At 44.6% G+C, this 21,093-nt stretch overlaps 1 protein-coding gene across 2 annotated transcripts in view; it reads left to right on the plus strand.

Moving 5' to 3' along the window:
• Nucleotides 1-12,692: 12,692 nt before the first annotated feature.
• Nucleotides 12,693-21,093, plus strand: part of RFX6 (regulatory factor X6) — a 30,120-nt gene continuing 21,719 nt past the window's right edge. For both annotated transcript variants that reach the window (XM_083497773.1, XM_083497774.1), the window contains exons 1-5: nucleotides 12,693-13,381; nucleotides 14,646-14,802; nucleotides 15,737-15,860; nucleotides 17,367-17,428; nucleotides 20,294-20,371. In XM_083497773.1, the coding sequence (XP_083353899.1) occupies nucleotides 13,150-13,381; nucleotides 14,646-14,802; nucleotides 15,737-15,860; nucleotides 17,367-17,428; nucleotides 20,294-20,371 (653 nt within the window). In that variant the 5' untranslated portion in view covers nucleotides 12,693-13,149. The remainder of the gene's footprint in view (nucleotides 13,382-14,645; nucleotides 14,803-15,736; nucleotides 15,861-17,366; nucleotides 17,429-20,293; nucleotides 20,372-21,093) is intronic.

Consider the following 21,093-nt stretch of genomic DNA (forward strand, 5'->3'; position numbering starts at 1 on the left):
GAAGGTCATTCCTCATCTGGAAAAGTCCTGGTTTGACCTCTAGGTTCTTGTCCTGCACCCTTTGATTCATGAGTAAATAATGTTATGTGTGAAAATGAGTTGGCAAAATGTATATCATTCAGGTACACTCACCAGTGAACCATGATTGAATACAGCTGGAGTGAGAAAAGTTTTTCACCTTGGGGGTTTAGATTGCCTTGTAATCTTTCTTTCTTTCTTTCTTTCTTTCTTTCTTTCTTTCTTTCTTTCTTTCTATTTTTTTCTTTTCAAACTGCTTTTTTAAGTGTATTATCATAGTCAATTTAACCAATTTTATTCTAGAGAAAACAACACAATCCAGGTAAGCTGCAGCAGTGCCAGTATCAGGTACACTGGCATGACCATTACCACTCTGTTCCAGGGCACTTACTTATTTAATTTGTATATCGCACTTCATCTACAAAACTCAGGGCAGTTCTCAACATAATTTGGCCATGTGGACATGTGAACCTGCCTTACACTGAGTCCATCCATTTAATAATAATAATAATAATAATAATAATAATAATAATAATAATAATAATAATAATAATTTTACTGTGCCCATCTGGCTGGGTTTCCCCAGCCGCTCTGGGCAGCTCCCATCATCATCATCATCATCATCATCATCATCATCATCATGTGATAAAACATCAAACATTAAAGGCTTTCCTAAACAGGACTGCCTTCAGATGTCTTCTAAAAGTCAGGTAATTTTATTTCCTTGACATCTGATGGGAGGGCGTTCCACAGGGCAGGCACCACTACTGAGAAGGCCCTCTGCCTGGTTCCCTGTAACTTTGTTCTCGTAGTGAGGGAACTGCCAGAAGGCCCTGGGGGCTGGACCTCAGTGTCCGGCCTGAACAAGTGGGGGGGACCGCTCCTTCAGGTATACTAGTGCCTGTTCCAATTGGCAACTGCTCTCCTAGGTCTTAATAGATATCTTTGCCAGTCCTGCTTCCCACGACCATTTTCTAGCAGGGACTGAATTTGGGACCTTACCTTATGCAAGGGCAGCATGTACGTACACTGCCATGAGGAATATCAGACCCAGGGGCTGAATGCAGCCACCCAGGTTTGGCGCTTAGGGTTATTTCCCATCTCCCTGGGGAATCAGAAGCCATCCAGTCAAGGATGAGGTGCCTTAAGATCTATGTTCTTTTGCCCCATGTGGATCTTCTACATTGGAAGGGAAAAGTACAAATATTTGATGGGCCAAAGATACAGAAGCAGGTTTTCTGTTTTGTCTGAAGATGGTGGATGTAGCAGACCTCACAGACTGATTTCCAATTCAAGGAACGTCGTTTCGCTGGGTTCATTCTGCAACTTGAAGCTTTGCCATCTGCTCTTCTGATCACATTATGGCTTCCGTCTTTTCACACTCTCGGCTGTTTACATCAATTCTTACTGCTGTTTCTGGGAATCCAATTTTCGTTTGGTTCCCAGCCATAGGAGAAAACAGCAATGCAGCAGACCTGTAAGGAAGAGTCCAAACATGGTCTAACTTAAAATGCAATGATAAGTGGCAGAGAGCAGGAAATGTGAGTCAGTTGTGCATCTTACCCTTTTTGTCAGCTTCAGAACAGCTCCAAACTTCTTGAGTTGAATGAAATAATGTAATACTGGCCATGGAAAACCATATTGTGTTTTGCATACATAATATTTGTGTGTGTGGGTTTTTTTTGAGATATATAAACTAGATGTTGGATTACTGTCTGTTCAGGCCATCAGTGCATCAGTCAGTGAAGGAAAGAAAACACAAAGCAGAGAGCAAACGTTGTCAGAGCACACTCTTGATGTAATGGTCAGGCTTTGAAAAGGGTAAGGAAGTGAAAGACAGTCCTCTGAAATTTTAGCAATAAGCAGGTAGGGAGAAGAAGACTGTGCTCCTCCTCTCTCCTGCTTGGTGCTGCCTCCCTGCTCCTCCTCTCCTTGCCATTTTTTCTTTTCCTATTTCTCCACACCCACGCTAGTGGCACCCTCTCTCCTTCTCCCTGCCTCACTCTGAGAAAGGGCCTAGGCTAGAGGATCATTCCTCAAAGTGAGGCATTCTGAGGGAGCTGCTCAGGACTCTGCAGGACACAGCAGTAGCTAGAACTTCTGGTTAAACCTCACTTTAAAATTACCTTAATTTTAAAATCTAAGTTGAAACAGAACTTCTAGCCACCATGACACAGATGAAGGCACTTTCCTGGCCACCATGACCAAAATGCCCCATTCCAGGACCTCCGCTTCCCATAGTCCATTCTCAGACCAAGGCAAGGTAGATGGTCCCACAGGAGCCCCCATGTTGTTGTACCGGTGTATGTTTTTAATCATTGACTACTGGGTCAGAATCAGTTTATGCTGGAAAGAACTTTGCTGATCTGCCAAAGGCAGGTCACCAAACTCCTTTCAGGGTTATGCTATATATCAGGTACAGGCAAACTCAGCCCTCCAGATGTTTTGGGACTACAACTCCCATCATCCATGACCACTGGTCCTGTTAGCTAGGGATGATGGGAGTTGCAGTCACAAAGCATCTGGAGGGCCGAGTTTGCCTATGCCTGCTATATATCATATACGTGGCATTTCATAAGACCATGTCTTTGCTGTATTTTAAAATCCCCTTCTCTGGATTAGGACATGTTTTACCTAATGCAATATCCCTGAGAGACATTCCTCTAGACCCTACAAGCAATTAGGCAATCAAGTGTTTCCCACAGCTCATTCTTTAGAGTGCTATGGGTGGGGTTTTTTTATTGACTGGAGCTTATGTATATCTTTCTTCAGTTCTAGTTGATAGGAGAAACAATGGCTCAGATTTCATCAGTTCATTGGGTTCTTGTATGTCACATGGAGTACTTCTGTGAGGAGAAATGCAACTTATAAACTATACTCCTTTTACATGTCATAAATCCATCCTTAGAAAAAAGGGCTCGAAGGGTGATGGGCCAGTTTTGTGACACTAAGAACGAGCAACCTTGCTAGCTATGGTTGCTTCCAGATGACCTACTTCTTGAGCATTAATCCCAATTTATATGCATAAAGTTTGTGGAGAGGCTAGACGATAAGAGCTGAGTCATGCTAATGGCCCATTTAGTCAAGCATCCTGGTCTTACAGTGGCCAACCAGATGCCTCTGGGAAGCCTGCAAGATGGGCACTTTGCCCACCTGTGATTCTCAGCAACAGGTATTCAGAGGTGTGATTCAAGAGTACCAAATCACCTTTAATTTTGCTATTATTATTATTATTATTATTATTATTATTATTATTATTATTCCCCAGCCACTCTGGGCGGCTCCCAACAGAATATTAAAAACACAATAAAACATCAAACATTAAAAACTTCCCTAAACAGGGCTGCCAAAATGGAGGTGCAGGGACAGAACCAGTCATATAACCCTCTTGACTATTACACATGTACCATCTTGCTTGTCCTTTCAGCCTCTACTGAAGACTTTCCTCTTTCAACAAGCCTTCTGAGATTTTTCTTAGTTGGCATCACTATTGTTGTCACTAGAATTGTTGTTAAGATGTTTTAGGTTTTTTATCATTCCAGTGAGAGGGTGAGCAGGATATAAGCATACGCAGACAGTTTAGCACAATCAGCTGGCACCATTTTCTATTGGTATCTAATCAATCTTGGGAAATTGCTAGATTCTTTGCCACAGCAGTTTCCTACTGGAATTGAATTCTATAGTTTAGCTTTCCTCAAGCTAAGTGCAGCTACTGGAAACACTGTGACTCAGTTTCCCCATTTCAGGAAGAATTTGCTGATTCAGAGGCTCTAAGTGAGGCTCTTTTCTATCCCCCCCACCCCCCACCCCATGTATTGCAAAGTATTTTTTACTCATCTATCATTTCTTCTCCCATTCTTCTTTCAAGCTCTCTCATTTGCAGTTATGAGATTGAATCACACTAAAAAAAAATAGGTGCCTGTTGAGAATTGTCATACCGGAAGACCTTTAATTAGGTTGACCCAAATGTGAAAGAACTGAACTTTAAAATGTGTGCAGAAGTGTGAATTTAAATGAGAGGGATTTTCTGGATCTTGCTCATCAAGCATCAGAGCCTGGCCCACTGTGGTCAATAGGGCACTGCCCCACCAACCTCAGTCTGCCATCAGCCAGCCCCTACCTGTGTGCCTTTTTGCAACTGCTCAAGGAGTGACTCTCCCTGCCATTGGATCTGCTTCACCTGCTTTTGGCTTTCCTGTCTTTTGCCCTACCAATCCCAACATGCAGCAGCCACCACTATTAGCAAGTCACACCCAGTAAGATCCCCCACCATTCCAAGACGTCTCCTTGTGAAAAGTAATAATCCCTGCTGTTTTTCCCCCACTCAGTCACCCTGGCTTTTAAAAATGGCACCTCTCTGCTCTGTAGACCCATGAAACCATGAAAAAGAATTCCCTTTAGAGGTCCTGTTTTCCTCCTGAGAACATTTTCAAACAGTAGCCAAGGAAACAGAAACACTGAAGGATCTTCATAACTATTCAGGATTCTGATTTCACTGAGCTGTTAGGAAAACCAGTTGTCCATTGCAAATGCACCACCTCACATAGTCTGTTGAACAGAAAAACATAGCAAAAGGTTCTGTAGTGTTTGCAAAACACTTTCTAGACAGGGCAGGTGGTGTTTTAGAAAGTTTTGCAGAGTTCAGATGAAATGAACAGACAAGCTGAAGCTGGTTTTTGCTAAAGCACTAGCATAACAAATTTAAGTGTGTAGAGGAAAGGGGAAAAGGGGGCAGGAATGTATGCAAATATCTCTCCCCCTTCCCCCATGTGCACACCAGCTTCTTTGTCACATTTAACTTGAACTTACATTTTTATCACACACTCCAAAAATGATAGGCTTTGGTTTAATTGCTGCAAACTTGTATCAACGTACCATAATATTCTCCAGGGTGTTTTATGAAAAAATAGCGCCATCTAGGGTAACCAATGCCTTATCTTTTTATATGATATTGGATTTGGGAAGCCAAATATCAGCAAGATCCACTTAGGAAATGCAACTTGTAATACCAACCATTACTAATCCAGGAAAAATTAGGCACCAGCTATACTAATTTTCCTTGACTTTAACATGATAATCAGGAATCTGTATCTAATGTTTGATACATTGTGTTTTAATCTAAAGTGTCCAAAAGAATTTCCACTTAAAAACAAATAACGAAAATAATTTTTGGTTGCTTTCTTTTGATTCTGATTCTGAATTTTCCCCCAATGTCATGAAGCTTGTGATAGTTCTCTAACTGGCCTTTAAGAAAGCTGAGCTAAATATTCACTGAAAAGCTGAACTGGTTCTTATATGTCTAGTAAGTGTTTTGGGAGAAAAGCAATGACAAACCTAGACAGCACATTGCCAACAAAGGTCCTTATAGTAAAAGCTATGGTTTTCCCAGTAGTGATGTATGGAAGTGAAAGCTGGGCCATAAAGAAGGCTGATGGCCGAAGAATTGATGCTTTTGAATTATGGTGCTGGAGGAGACTCTTGAGAGTCCCATGGACTGCAAGAAGACCAAACCTCTCCATTCTTAAGGAAATCAGCCCTGAGTGCTCACTGGAAGGACAGATCGTGAAGCTGAGGCTCCAATACTTTGGCCACCTCATGAGAAGAGAAGACTCCCTGGAAAAGACCCTGATGCTGGGAAAGATGGAGGGCACAAGGAGAAGGGGACAACAGAGGACGAGATGGTTTGATAGTGTTCTCGAAGCTACCAGCATGAGTTTGACCAAACTGCGGGAGGCAGTGGAAGACAGAAGTGCTTGGCGTGCTCTGGTCCATGGGGTCATGAAGAGTCGGACACGACTAAACTACTAAACAACAACAACAAAGTGTTTTGAACCTGTATTTTATAGGGGTTATATAAATATGCATATAGCTATATGTAAACGTACTGTCAAAATAAGTAAATGCCACAAAGGCATGTGTAATCAGCTTTTATATATACTATTGTTCCTAAAACTGAAAACTAAATTTGTTGTTGGGGGGGGACACCAGGTGGCGCATTGGAAGATGGCCGACAATAACATCTCTCCGACCCACACGAGGTAATTAAGAGGCTGCTATGGGAAGTATGCAGTCTTCCTACCCCCCCCAAGGATATGGGGGGGGCTGCCTTGCCAGCGGTGATCACAATGCACCCCCCGATTCGAAAGACAGAGCTGAGGATCACTTGGCACAAGCCCTCTGTGAAGTCGGCTCTTCCTGAAGCCGTCTCCAATCACTGCCCCAGTATGCTTCAGCTCGGAAAAATAACTGGAAATATATAATTGGAAAAGAAGCTGAAGCATATACATCAAGCAAAGTTCGAGAGATAAGGCTGCTGATTAATGCATCTCTGTGATTGGAGCGATGGGAGGAGACAAATAAATCAAGCGATGAACCACCATTACGAGACTGGGTGGAGGAAAAAACTTTTATTTTCTTTGCCTATGTGAGTATTTATAAACCTCCACCCCAAAGAGACGAATCGTTGCCTTTTACTAACCACAAGCAAGAATTTAAGAGCTGTGTGGAGTGAATTATTGATTGAAGAGAGGACTGGAAAATATTGGAGAGCGGAGGGAAAATTCTATGACGCAGTTTTTAATGGCGTCTTGCTAAGACAGGCTTGTCGAAGAATATAATAATAGTAATAATAATAATAATAATAATAATTATTATTATTATTATTTATTATTATTATTTATACCCCGCCCATCTGGCTGAGTTTCCCCAGCCACTCTGGGTGGCTCCCAATCAGTGTTAAAAACAGTACAGCATTACATATTAAAAACTTCCCTGAACAGGGCTGCCTTGAGATGTCTTCTGAATGTCAGGCAATTATTTATCTCTTTGACATCTGATGGGAGGGCGTTCCACAGGGCGGGCACCACTACCGAGAAGGCCCTCTGTCTGGTTCCCTGTAGCCTCACTTCTCGCAATGAGGGAACCGCCAGAAGGCCCTCGGCGCTGGATCTCAGTGTCCGGGCTAAACGATGGGGGTGGAGACGCTCCTTCAGGTATACAGGACCAAGGCCGTTTAGGGCTTTAAGGTCAGCACCAACACTTTTAATCGTGCTCGGAAACGTACTGGGAGCCAATGCAGATCTCTCAGAACCGGTGTTATGTGGTCCCGGCAGCCACTCCCAGTTACCAGTCTAGCTGCCGCATTCTGGATTAATTGCAGTTTCCGGGTCACCTTCAAAGGTAGCCCCACATAGAGCGTGTTGCAGTAGTCCAAGCATGAGATAACTAGAGCATGCACCACTCTGGCGAGACAGTTCGCGGGCAGGTAGGGTCTTAGCCTGCGTACCAGGTGGAGCTGGTAGACAGCTGCCCTGGACACAGAGTTAACCTGTGCCTCCATGGACAGCTGTGAGTCCAAAATGACTCCCAGGCTGCGCACCTGGTCCTTCAGGGGCACAGTTACCCCATTCAAGACCAGGGAATCCCCCACACCAACCCGCTCTCTGTCCCCCAAAAACAGTACTTCTGTCTTGTCAGGATTCAACCTCAATCTGTTAGCCGCCATCCATCCTCCAACCGCCTCCAGGCACTCACACAGGACCTTCACTGCCTTCACTGGTTCTGATTTGAAGGAGAGGTAGAGCTGGGTGTCATCTGCATACTGATGAACACCCAGTCCAATTCCCCTGATGATCTCTCCCAGCGGCTTCATATAGATATTAAAAAGCATGGGGGAGAGGACAGAATCCTGAGGCACCCCACAAGTGAGAGCCCAGGGGTCTGAACACTCATCCCCCCCCACCACTTTCTGGACACGGCCCAGGAGGAAGGAGCGGAACCACTGTATAACAGTGCCCCCAGCTCCCAGCCCCTCTAGACGGTCCAGAAGGATGTTATGGCCGATGGTGTCAAAGGCCGCTGAGAGATCCAGCAGAACTAGGAAACAGCTCTCACCTTTGTCCCTAGCCCGCCGGAGATCATCAACCAGCGCGACCAAGGCAGTTTCAGTCCCAAAAGCGAGGGGAGGAGGACCAGGGTCATTGGAATGTGAATGGTGGATTGAAATGTGATAACCTGGCAGAGCCCCTTTGTGAAATATGTGGCAAGCTTGGGAAAATTAATAGGACAGACTGGGGATAAATTTTTGAAGAAGGGGAGGAATGGCGGCTGTCCTTATGAGATATGACTTTTGGACTGTGCAAAACCCACGCAGATGTTGTTTGTTTCTAAACTGCTTGTGAAGACTATCAGAGATAGCAAAGAAAGGAATATATGATAACAACAAGAAGACGAAGAAAGTAATAAAGAGACTATCTGGACAGATCTGGATAGAACTGTTTGATAAAAGCAGGAACAGAAGTGATGTTTCGATTCTCATTCAGAGCTTGATGTATGGGTACCCCCAATAAATTTAAAAATTTGGCTGTATAATTTGGAATTATGATTTGGAAATAATGTGATTGGATTGGCCTGCTAATAAAAATTATGTTTAAAAAAAAACAACTAATTTTTTGTGTTTTTTAAGACTCACAGGACAACAGGAATCTGCTCATAAGTGCAGATTCTGGATCAGGCCTTTATTAACAGATCTCATTTCCTTCAGGAACCATAAAAATTGTTCCCTTGGAGAGAGAAGTAAACAGAAACAGCATTGAACATTGCCATCTACTGGTGATATTTTACTTCACAATCAATAGCACAATGAACCCGATGCAGGTGTACTCAGACATAAATCCCATTAATCTCAATGAGAATCCCTGTTAAGCGTGCCTAGGCTTGCAGCCTGAATAACCCACTGCCATTAATAGAATGTATTTTCAGAGTAACATGGTAGCCTGCTGACTTTTGCAGAGTAAAAAAGCAGGAGAGGAAGGGGCAGAGCTGGAGAGAGTTCCTATAGGCAAAGGAGACTGCCTACCTTTGTGGAATTGAAGAAGGAGCAGAGAAATGCCTAAAGTTGAACCACATCATCACCACCCAATGGATCATGTTACTGGCATCTTCTTGTTGAGCCCAGTTCCTTCTTCTCAGTTATCACTCATTGGGATACTGAACCAGTACTCACATCAAGATGGCTTTAAAAAAAGACTAGGCAAATTAAGGGGGAATAAGGCTCTCATTGGCTACTAGCAATAATGTCTATGTTCTCCTTTCACTGCCAGGGGCAGTATGTCTTTGAATGTCAGTTGCCTGGAGTCAAAAGTGAGGAGAGTTCTCTAGCACTCAGGTGGTTGGCCACTGTGAGGACAGGATAGTGGGCTAGATGGACCACTAGCCTGATCCAGTGGGGTTCTTCTTGTATTCTGGTGTTGGAAAAGACTTTGGGGACATCCAGGTCCAGGCTGAGCAGAAAGGCCATCAAATGCAGCAAGGCTGGATAGCCACATTTTGTAGTTAGTAGAGTAATACATCTAAAAATCCCCACCCCACCCCCCTAATACCATTGCTCAGAGTCAAAAATACTGGGGGGGGCTGGTTTCAGAGTTAAAAAGGAGAATAGGGAAAGGAATAAAAAAAGAGATTTCTTGCCTTTTTCTTTGACTCCCCACTTCCTTGCAGGTGGCCACTGGTATCATCTTTATCAAAGCCCCTAATATGATCAGATCAAGTGCTTATTAACATATGTCAGAAAGAAGTGCATAGGAGGAAGGCAGAAAAGCATATGGTGCCTGCTTCTGTTCACACAAGAGAGCTATATTCGGCTGCCCTGTGGGGGCAGATCCTGGCAACTTGTTATATTTGGCATTTTGTGAGTGATATGATTAATGTACTTTTTATGTTACTTAGAAGGTGTGATGAGAGAGTTCTGACCTCTCCCTGCACCCTGGCATCTCCTGGAAGACCAATTAGCAGGGCATCTGAGTTCCTTAAGTGGTCACAGTGGTGTATTAGAATGTCTTGGATCTTTCCTTGTCTAGCTCCTTCCCTTTGACCTTACCGTCTTGGGTGACCCTGCTGGGAGTACAAGATTCCCTACAGCTTCGCTCACAAGGGTCATAGGAACGTGCAAGCCCACTCACTCCTGCCCGGGAACCAATGTCCCCACTGTGGAAGGTCATGTGGGTTCAGAATTGGCCTCCACAGTCACTTATGGACTCATTGTTAAAACTGTGTTTATGGAAGACAATCTTACTCGACTACGAGTGATCGCCAAAGATTAGAATGTATTAGAGTGTTGGCTCAGAACCTAGGACACCACGGTTCGAATCCCCACTCATTCATGAAGCTCATTCCTGAAGAGCCAGTGTGGTGTAGTGGTTAAGAGCGATAGACTCGTAATCTGGGGAACCGGGTTCGCGTCTCCGCTCCTCCACATGCAGCTGCTGGGTGACCTTGGACTAGTCACACTTCTCTGAAGTCTCTCAGCCCCACTCACCTCACAGAGTGTTTGTTGTGGGGGAGGAAGGGAAAGGAGAATGCTAGCTGCTTTGAGACTCCTTTGGGTAGTGATAAACCAGGATATCAAATCCAAACTCTTCTTCTTACTGGATGACCTTGGGTCAGTCACAGTCTGTCACCTTAACCTACTTCACAAGGTTGTTGTGAGGATACAGTAAGGAGAAGGAGAACCATGTACACAATTTTGAACTTCTGGGGGGCGGGATGATGGTATAGAAATGTAAGCAATAAAACAAATGAACAAATATCACAATGCTTTAGCCCAATGGAATGTCACTTGTCACCACCTACTGAGTATAGAGCAAAATAAAAAAATTCCTTCCAGTAGCACCTTAAAGACCAACTAAGTTAGTTCTTGGTATGAGCTTTCGTGTGCATGCACACTTCTTCAGATACACACTTCTTCAGATACAAGTGTGCATGCACACGAAAGCTCATACCAAGAACTAACTTAGTTGGTCTTTAAGGTGCTACTGGAAGGAATTTTTTTATTTTGACTATGGTAGACCAACACGGCTACCTATCTGTAACTGAGTATAGAGCAGTTGGACTTTACAAAAGCTTGGCAAAAAGTTCCAAGGCAAAGATGTGGAATGAAATACCAAAGGGCTGTCTTCTTCTTCTTCTTCTTCTTCTTCTTCTTCTTCTTCTTCTTCTTCTTCTTCTTCTTCCTCCTCCTCCTCCTCCTGCTGCTGCTGCTGCTGCTGCTGCTGCTGCTGCTGCTGCTGCTGTTTTGAATCTCCTTGGGCCAATCAGATTGTACCAGCTGCAGTTGAATGAAACCATTTTTTTAATTAATAAAATATATAGAACATGATATTATAATCAATTTAAATGAACAATTTAAAAAGGCAGTTCTAACTTCTGAACTTGCCCTAACTACCTGCATAAATTACAGGTTACTGGAATTGTCCATCTCTCTTCCTACACTCCTGGCAGGTGGACAGCAATGGAGCTTTATTAGAAGAAGAAGAAGAAGAAGAGTTTGGATTTGATATCCCGCCTTTCACTCCCCTTCAGGAGTCTCAAAGCGGCTAACATTCTCCTTTCCCTTCCTCCCCCACAACAAACACTCTGTGAGGTGAGTGGGGCTGAGAGACTTCACAGAAGTGTGACTGGCCCAAGGTCACCCAGCAGCTGCATGTGGAGGAGCGGAGACGCGAACCCGGTTTCCCAGATTACGTGACTACCGCTCTTAACCACTACACCACACTGGCTCTAACAGGACTTTGCTAAGCATTTATGGTTCTTTGCCTGCCGGTCTTTCTTTTTGTGGTGGTTTTGTCTTCCCGACTGATTTGGGAGAGATTTTGTAAATGAGCTGTGCGTCATACTAGGTACGTACTTATCTAAGAGATCACAATATACAGTGAGGGTGGGAAGCCTAAAGTCTGTGTGGACACCTGAGCCCACCTGTTCTCTGCAGGTGATCTAGCAAGGTGCAGCTGCACTCTCTGTGCAGCACCTCATGGTGGGGGGATAGTAATCCTTTGTTAATTGTACAGCTTCCCAGACTGAGGATAAAGAGGTGCATATTTGAATGTTATAATGTCCAAAGAGATGAAAAACTAATACAGTGGTTCCTCGGGTTAAGAACTTAATTCGTTCTGGAGGTCCGTTCTTAACCTGAAACTGTTCTTAACCTGAGGTACCACTTTAGCTAATGGGGCCTCCCGCTGCCACCATGTCGCCGCCACGCAATTTCTGTTCTCATCCTGAAGCAAAGTTCTTAACCAGAGGTACTATTTCTGGGTTAGCAGAGTCTGTAACCTGAAGCATCTGTAACCAGAGGTACCACTGTACTGGTTGGATTTCCAAAAGCAGACAAATAGTTGTGGGTGGTGGGTTTTGCTTGTTGCTTTTAATACTGGGGAACATTATATTTTAAAAATATGTCCCCCAGCAGTGGACATTCCAGAGTGGACGATACAGTCCCCCCACCCAATCTGAATTGGCAGTGAACATCACTGCAGGGCACCTGTCTACAAAGTGCCTGGGGATCATCTGTCTGCTCCCGGTATTTATCAAAGATCCAGCATCAACTGACCCACTTTAATTCATCAGAGGTCAGCATCCTTACTTTAGTTAGAACTGCCAGGAACCTTGGCCCTTAAATCGCTCAGTTGGTAGAGCACGAGCCTCTTAATCATGGGGCCGTGGGCCTCACGTTGGGCAAAAGATTCCTGCATTGCATGGTATTGAACTATAGAACCCTCAGGGTCCCCTGCAACTCTATGAAATCGCGCCCTCTGGCTTGGAAGCCTGATCTTAGTGACCAGGTCTGTAGGAGACTCCACTTTGCACGCGCTCAAAAGAGCCGTTATCAGAACGTCCCTTCCTCTGGGGACAAGCCTTGGAGAGCAAACGAGAGCTGTATCTGAGCGAAGAAGAGTTGCTGCAGGGGCACTTGCTCATGGCTTAAAAGGGAAAGGGAAAGAGGTCGCGAATCTGACGTGGGGCAGAGTGCGTGACAATGGGTGGGCAGGGCTTTCCTTTCTCCCCGGCCTAGCGGTGCTGAAGGGGGAGAGCGGTTTGTTCTCGACGGCCCTCCTCCTCCTCCTGTCCTCATAAAGGAGCTTGACTGGAGAGAGCCTTCACGTCTCATGCCCCTTCGGCTCCGCCTGTGCCAACCTGACCAGCACCTGCTCCGTTCCAGATCGTGCACCTGTCCTTCCCCACCCCGCCACCCCGCCTTGGGGCCGCAGTGGGGTTGGGTGGCCACCTCCCCGCGTGCTCTCCAGCCCCTCTGCGCCCCCGACCATCCATGGACGGGGCGGGCGCCGCGCCCTGAGGATGGAGAAACTGGCGAAGTTCCCATCCCGGGGCGCCTTTGCGCCGGGCCAGCCGCAGCCTCCGCAGCAGACGGACGACGACGACGAAGAGGAGGACGAAGAGGAGGACGAGGACTGCTACGCCGAGCTGCTGGCCCAAGGCTTGCTGGACGAGGCGCCCCAGGCCGGCTCGCTGCCCGGAGGACGGCGCCGTGGGGCCCCCGAGCCGGGGCTCCGCGCTGGGATCAAGGCAGGTGAGGGGGCAGCTGCACGCCGGCCAGCGGGAAGGGGCAGCCCAGAGAGAGGGGATCACAATCCCTCAGGGCCGGTGGGGGCAGCCTCGGATCGGGGAGCCCTTCCTCGTGTCTTCCTGCTGGGCTGGGACCAATGCCGTTGAGCACTCTGCACCAGCCCCGGGGATTTGTCACCACCCCCTGCTTGTCTTTGGCGCCGGGAGCAGAGACCAGGATGGAGGATGCTCGAGTTTAAACTCCTTGTCTTTCCCTCCCACCCACGGATGCGAAGTGAACGTCTTTCCAAATAATTGCAGTGGAAAGAGATGCCACGGAGCCAATGCCGAGCTTATCTTGTTTCCATTGCATTCCAAGTACGCAGTGAAAAGGACGCACAGGTCATCCCCCCACCCCCACGTCACCCCCTCAGTTTGGTGAGAAAAGTACAAAGGCTTTCATTCCCACCGAATTCCCTCCCTTTCGCTGCCGTTCTCTCTCTGAAACCCAGATCCTAAACATATTTACAGAAAGCGAAAGGCTGCAAGAGGTCCCCTTGAACTCAGCGGGACTTCCTTCTAAATAAATGCATAGGCTTGGAATGCGAGTCTCCCTGATTTTAGCTGGGCTTCTTAGAATTACAGTCACAGAGCTTGGCTTCAGTTTACTATACGGATGTGCAAGATGGTGTCTTTTAGTGGTGTAGTGTTTGCTGGTGCTAAAGTCTGCAAGTCTGAGGTGGGCATTCCCTCAGCTGGGTATCTACAGATTCCAAATTGGCAAGGGAACATTTACTGGAATAATTTCTATTGGTGCATGGGGTTTTGTTACCGAGGTACCCAAAATTCAACAGTCTGCATGTGAAATATGAATATAATAGCTAAAACAGCAGCATTGATTGGACCAAATATTCACCTCTTCCCGTATGCCTACCGAACATTCTTCTTTTCACACCTTTTAACACTTTGTATAGCTCTATGATAAGAAGACAAAACTAGAAGTCATCCGCTGCAGCCATGGGGATGTTGCTCTTGTTGCATTGGGACTATGGGATGTGTTTGTGTGTATGCGCAATGTGGCTCTTTGCCTTTGCAACACACCTGATCTGGATTAGGCTTCTCCCCATGTGGCTCTGATCTGCATCAAGAGGGGAAAGCTCCCATCCAAGAAATCCAAGTTCAAAATTGTGTGGAGTTCCCAGGTACAGGCATAGCAAAATAAAATGAATCAGCAGCCCACAGTTCATTTTGATTCATTGTGTTTTCTTCTTAAACTCCCTTGTGCTCAGAAATTCATTTTAACCGTGAACCCCTTTCCTTGGAAGAGGAAGATGGAAAGAGCCACGAAAGTAAGATAAAATCTCTGAACAAACACTCGCCTCCAAAGAAAACGATCACTCAGATGATGAAGGATAAGAAGAAGCAGACGCAGCTCACCTTGCAATGGTAAGACCACTGGCCACTCCAGAGTGCTGGTTAACTCTGCACACTTATACTGAGGAGTGAGTCCCATTAAACTCAATGGCACTTGCTTTGGAGTAGATACGCAATGCCCTTTTCCTTCTACTCCAAGGGTATAAAACATGGTGCCCTCCAGATATTATGGACTATAATTCCAAGAATATTTGCCCATCAGCCATGCTGGACAGGGGTTATGGGAGCTGCAGTCCAAGCACCTAGAGTGCTCCATGCTGTGTACACAGTGTTACTTTTCCCCATTTAATGTATTCATTTTTAATTGTTTTAGGCTAGCGTGATTTCCATGTCATTGTAAGCCTAAATATGGATTACCAGGACTGCAATAGTAATAGTAATAGTAATAGTAATAGTAATAGTAATAGTAATAGTAATAGTAATAGTAATAGTAATAGTAATAGTAATATTTGCACCCTGCCCATCTGGCTGGGTTGCCCCAGTCATTCTGGGTGGCTCTTTGGGTGGCTTTTAGTTCATTGTGCCAGCTGATCCAAGCTTTGGCTTCACATGCCATTCACAAGCAGGATTGTGGTTGAGGAAGAGTGATCTTAACCACGATCCTGCATGCAGGTGGCACACACTAAACCAAAGCTTGGGCAAACTGCTGTGCCCTGCTGAGCTAAAAGGCCAGCCAGGCAGTTGTTATATGCTCCCTGGAAGCCAATACACCTCTGCGTTCATGCTAGGCTATGGTTTGGCTTAGGGCTAGGTCAGAGGCAGGACTATTAACATTTAGGAAAAATGATTGGAAGAAAGTGGTGGAGGTATTCACACAGTACAAAAGGACCAGGACTTTTTTTTCCAATTTCTGGGCTGGTCAGTAATAATAATAAGAAAGGTAGATAAACTAGGATTAAGGATAGGACAGAGTATTTCATGTTATTGGCTTGTTTTTCACCTTTAGGTTGGAAGAGAATTATATTGTATGTGAAGGGGTTTGTTTGCCGAGGTGCATCCTCTATGCACATTACCTGGACTTCTGCAGGAAGGAGAAACTTGAACCTGCCTGTGCTGCCACATTTGGGAAGGTAAATAAGGCATTTGATTCACCTGTTTTCATTTCATTGCTTTTTTGAAATAAACAAAACCAGTTCCCTCATTTTCTTCAAGAGGCGTTTGATTTGAGCCTCTGATTTCTCCCATGATAACAGGACTGAGCAAAGCCCTCTGTGCTTTCAGTGAAATGTTATTTTAAATCTTACTCCTGGTAGGATATGCTCAATGTCCTTCTTTGTTTTGCAACATGGGACTGAGAAGGGGCAGTAGTAGAAGCCGGGGATTTGCAGGAGGATAGAATCAGTCCTTCACCTGAAGAGGTGCAGGGTAGAGGAAAAGGATTGCTGGAGTCGGCAAAGTTGAAAGGCATGTAACTTTTGTAATAATTACTGTGAGAACAGGGCACAGTTAATGAAAGAGATTGAAAAGGATAGGGTTGCAGGTGGCAGATCTTTCCTCTTCCCTCCTACCCCCAATTGACAAAAATCCACCCACACTTTAATGTTGAACTTATTTAATCAAAGTGAGAGGTGGGCTTTCCAAATTAAATCCAAACTACTAGGAACTAGTGAAACTAAACACCAAGAAAGCTCCAGAGTTCAAAAAACACCCATGATATCTCCCAATTGCTTTGTGGAGCTGAAACACATTAGTTTAATGAAATGGAGGAGGGGGTCCATGTCTCCCAATGATATTAAATGACTTCAGTACCAACAAGAGTGAATTAACCTTAATTCCTACCCCCAACTGCATTACTTCCTTTTCCGAATTTTGGCAACAGTGGGATTATCTCATTCTATTAGATGCTGGGCTTTCTGGCTCCAGGGTATTTGCTCTGTTGTTGGCTGCTGAGCTGTGGTGTCTGTGACTTTGGGCAGCTCGGCTCACCCTCAGTTGTGCCGTTGCAGAAGTCAGTTCCAAGGAGGCCCTTTTCAAAACAAGATTAGCTATGCTGCTGAACTGAAAAACAACAACCCAGTATCGGCACATCTCAAGTTCAGAGTTCCTTATCTCAAACCACATTGAATAAATTGGTTCTCCAAGCTAAAAAAAACCCTTGTTTTAAAACCCACCTGGCTTTTTGGTAACTGTCCAGCTACTCATATTGCCCAGTTGTCTTGTTGATGCTTCCAGGGCAATTCATGTGGGGTGCTAAAAGTGACAGTGGGCTTTTCTTGTAGCACTTGTCCAAAATTGTTTGATTCTTGTTCTTGTGGCACAGAATGTGGAAGAACATCTGCCTTGTGTGCAGAGTGTCCCAGGTTCAATCCCCAGAAACTTTAGGTAGGGATGGGAGATTTATCTGCCTGGAACCCTTGAAATCTCTTGCCAGCTGTTGTAGACACATCTGAGCAAAATGGACCGTTGGCTTGTGGCATAAGGCAGCTTCCTGTGTTCCTAGATGTAAATCTTAAGCTATAGAGGTTTTACATTCAGGTTTCATAATGTGGGAAATGAGAGCGGCAGGGGAGATGAACGCAATGCCACAGCCTTTGCCCTCCCATTATAGATATTTAATTTCTGATCTTTCACTCTAGACTATTCGTCAGAAATTTCCTCTTCTCACCACAAGGCGGCTGGGCACCAGAGGCCACTCAAAGTAAGAGATATTCCACCTCTAGCTCTTCGGAGCTGTGATTTCTCAATCTATAAATGTGTGTGTTAAGCCGTAAAATCATTCATCAGACAACGGGAATTCTCATATGAGATGAATTAATAAATAGTCTCTAAAACAGGGTGCAGAATCTATTTCAGATATGGGGCCATGTATTCTTGTGGCTGATCTTCCAGGGGCTGCATGGATGGGGCCAGATAAAAAGCAGGCAGGGGCAAAGGTCCTAGCCACACTCGCCAAAATAATCACAAACACACCCACCCCTGCAGTCACACACAGCAGTTAGGTTTGAAAAAGGCCTCCTACTGGAGCTGATAGGAGGCTTTTCTCCAAACCTAATTGTGGAACTGGGCATTATTAATGGGGAAGATTAATGATAGAATGATAGCTCTGGGTCCAACCCCCAAGAAGAAAGCTATTAATTAAAAGCCCCCTCAAAGCCTCAGTAGCACTTGGCCTGGCCACACTTAGAGCAATTATGTTTTACAATTCTTAAAATATGCACAGATGAGATCTGAAGAAAACAAAAACCCCAACCAGGATATCAACATGGAAAATTCTGGGGTGCAACAGATTAGTAAATCAAAATGTCTTTAGGATGATTCATAAGCATATCATTGGCAGACCCTGTTCCACTAAAAAAGGCCACAAATACTTAAAAACCTTCAGATTAAATGACAAAAGTCTGGGTAAAAAGGAAAGTTTTTGCTTAGTGCCTAAAACTAGACAAAAATGGTGTCAGATTATCTTCCCTGGGGAGAGCATTCCACAAATGGGGAGCGGCCACAGAAAAGACCCGTTCTCATATTGCCACTCTCTGGACCTCTCATGGAAGGGGCACCAGAATAAGGGCCTCCAATGATAATAGCAAGGTTTGGGTTGGTTCATATAGGGAGAATCAGTCCTTGAGTTATTGCGGTCCTGAGCCCACAGGCAGAGGAAGAGGGGGGCGGGGAGAGCGCACCGCCCCCAGCACCACCCCCCTGCGGTGAGAGCCACGCCCCCAGGACGTGCACCACGCCCCTGCAGGCGGCGCACCACGCCCCGGGACACATGCCACGCCCCCGAGACACGTGCCAGCCATGTCCCCGCCTGTTCTCTGCCACTGTCTGAGCCATTTAAGGCTTTATAGCTCAAAACCATCAGTTTGAATTAGGCCCAGAAACTAATTGGCAGCCAGATCCATGTACTCTAGGTCTGATCTTTTATAAATACCCTTGTGTGAGCCCAGGTGAGATTCATTTCCTACTGATTTCCTACAACCAAGCCTTATTTACTTTGATGCTTGATGAAAAGGCTGAAAAATTTATTTATTTTATTTATCTCCCAACATTTATATGCCTCTTGACTGTAATAAAACCACAAAGTGGTTTACAAAAGGCAGAATGAATGGGCTGGGTGAACAAGAGGGGGAGGGAGTGAAAGATGGAAGAGGTTAGAGTAAGCGTAGTGAAATGGCAAAAGTGATGGAAAGCCCCGGAGGAAGAGACCCTTCCACACAACTGTTGTCCATGAAATCCCGCAGGCAGTTAACTTAGTAGGAACCATTAAACAAATGGCCCAGTGCAGAGAAAGCCATTGGACATAAGCCCTATTGAAATCAACGTGACAGATAAATTAGCTGTGCTTAAATTAAGCCACACAAGTAACTTCCTCTGGACCAAGGCCAAGGTCTGCTGTGCAGCTGCGGTTCCTGTTGAGGGATGACCTGTGTAGGTGTCATGGAGGGCAGATGCTGTGGGCTGTTTGAGCTCGAGTTACAGTTTAATTTCTCTGTAGACTTTGATCAATGCTAAATCTTAGCTTCCCTGCGCCATTTCTGAAAGGCATTATCTTATTTATTAAAAGTGATTTAGTGGGTTAATAAAACTGATATGGCAGCTGGCCTTGCGATAATGAGTTATTGCAAGTGCCTGAACAGCTTAATCCTATCATTGCCCTTATCAGCCATCATTTGTGTCAGCATATGCTCAGGCCAGGGCTACTTGCCGCACAGGAACATATGTCCATGCACATGAAAATGGGAGAGTGAAGAAATAGAGGGAGAGAGATTGTTCTGCTTCTTACAGTAAATTTTGACGAAAAATGCACATATGAAGATTGTCTTCACATCTTTTATTCATTTTCAGTACAATAAAAACAATTAGACACTAAATAAACCTATCCCATCTCTCTTATGCATCCTATAAATCAGTTTCCCTTTTCTTGATCCTCCCTCTTCTATCATACTATATTTTATGTTACAGATAGTAAACTATTCAATAGCTAAAGTTCACTATGGCAAGTGAGCTCGCTTCTGCATACCTCCGACTGCTGGAAATAAGCGGTTTCTAAAAATCCAAATAAGTTGGGTTCCTGGCTTAAATGTCAATACCTAATGACAAAATGGATGCCATCATATAAACTACTGTCTTGTTTTTCTCTTATTTGCTTATGAGTCTTAAGGAAAGGCATGCACCCTGTTTTCAGGGATACTGGTGAAACTTCTTATTGCGATAACACTTTGGGGTCTTTCACCACCTTGACTAGTCATGCTCCTAAGTTCAAATCTTAGCTTTTAATAATGTCCTGTCTTGGGGGACAGGATTACTGAATGAAAGTTACCTAATGAACATAAAAAAATAAAACTTGAAAGTCTGAGTTCTGCTTTGTCCTCAACTTTTTGTGCCCCTTTTAACAGCATATCTATCTATCATCTATATCTATCTATCTATCTATCTATCTATCTATCTATCTATCTATCTATCTATCATCTCTCTCTCTCTCTCTCTCTCTCTCTCTCTCTCTCTCTCTCTCTCTAATCTATCTATTTATCTCTATATCTGTTTGTTGGCTTCTTCCCTGCTACAGATATCACTATTATGGAATTGGCATTAAAGAAAGCAGTGCATACTATCACTCAGTGTATTCTGGAAAAGGTTTGACAAGGTATGGTAAAATAACATTTGAAGTATAACTGATATAGTGTTGAATGATGTTCAGAAATCACCTTGGACTAGTTCACACATGCACACTTGATTTTTCACCACTTGATTATTATATTACATGATCAGGCGTTGGCTTGAACATGCAAATGCTCAAAGTGTGGACAGGGGAGTGGTGTGCATTCAGGCTCTATTTGTGTTATATGTTATAAGTAACATATAACTAATGGCTACCCTCTCCTGCCACACCAGTGTGGCGTGTCACACCCTTTGAGAACAACTGATTTATGGGCTCATTGCCTTGTGGGCAGTCTGTGTGTGGGAGGAACATCCTGACAGTGGGTGGGGTTGAAGCCAACAGAGACAATTGCATAACTCTACAACACACCCCTTATTGGGGACACTTTGGGGAACATGCTCTTAAATGCCCCAGAAAGCAGAATTGTGTTGTCTAGCACCTAAATGAGAGAAATGAGGTCTCTAGTAGGTGCTCTTGGGGAGGGCATTCCAAAGGCAAGGAGCCACCACAGAAAAGGCACAGTCATCAAAAAAGTGGCAGACTTTTAGCTATTCTGAGACTGAGTTAGGCTGCTTGCAGACAGGGATTTATTGTGGAACCACTGCTACTCATGCACAGAAGCTTTTTGCAACATCCACATCAAAATGACAGGCCATAATTTTTGTTGTATTTAATCCAAATTTCTTCTGACTGCAGAAAATCTTTTA

This window comes from Podarcis liolepis (assembly GCF_965112155.1).
Source record: "Podarcis liolepis genome assembly, chromosome: 3".
Classification (NCBI taxonomy): Eukaryota; Metazoa; Chordata; class Lepidosauria; order Squamata; family Lacertidae; genus Podarcis; species Podarcis liolepis.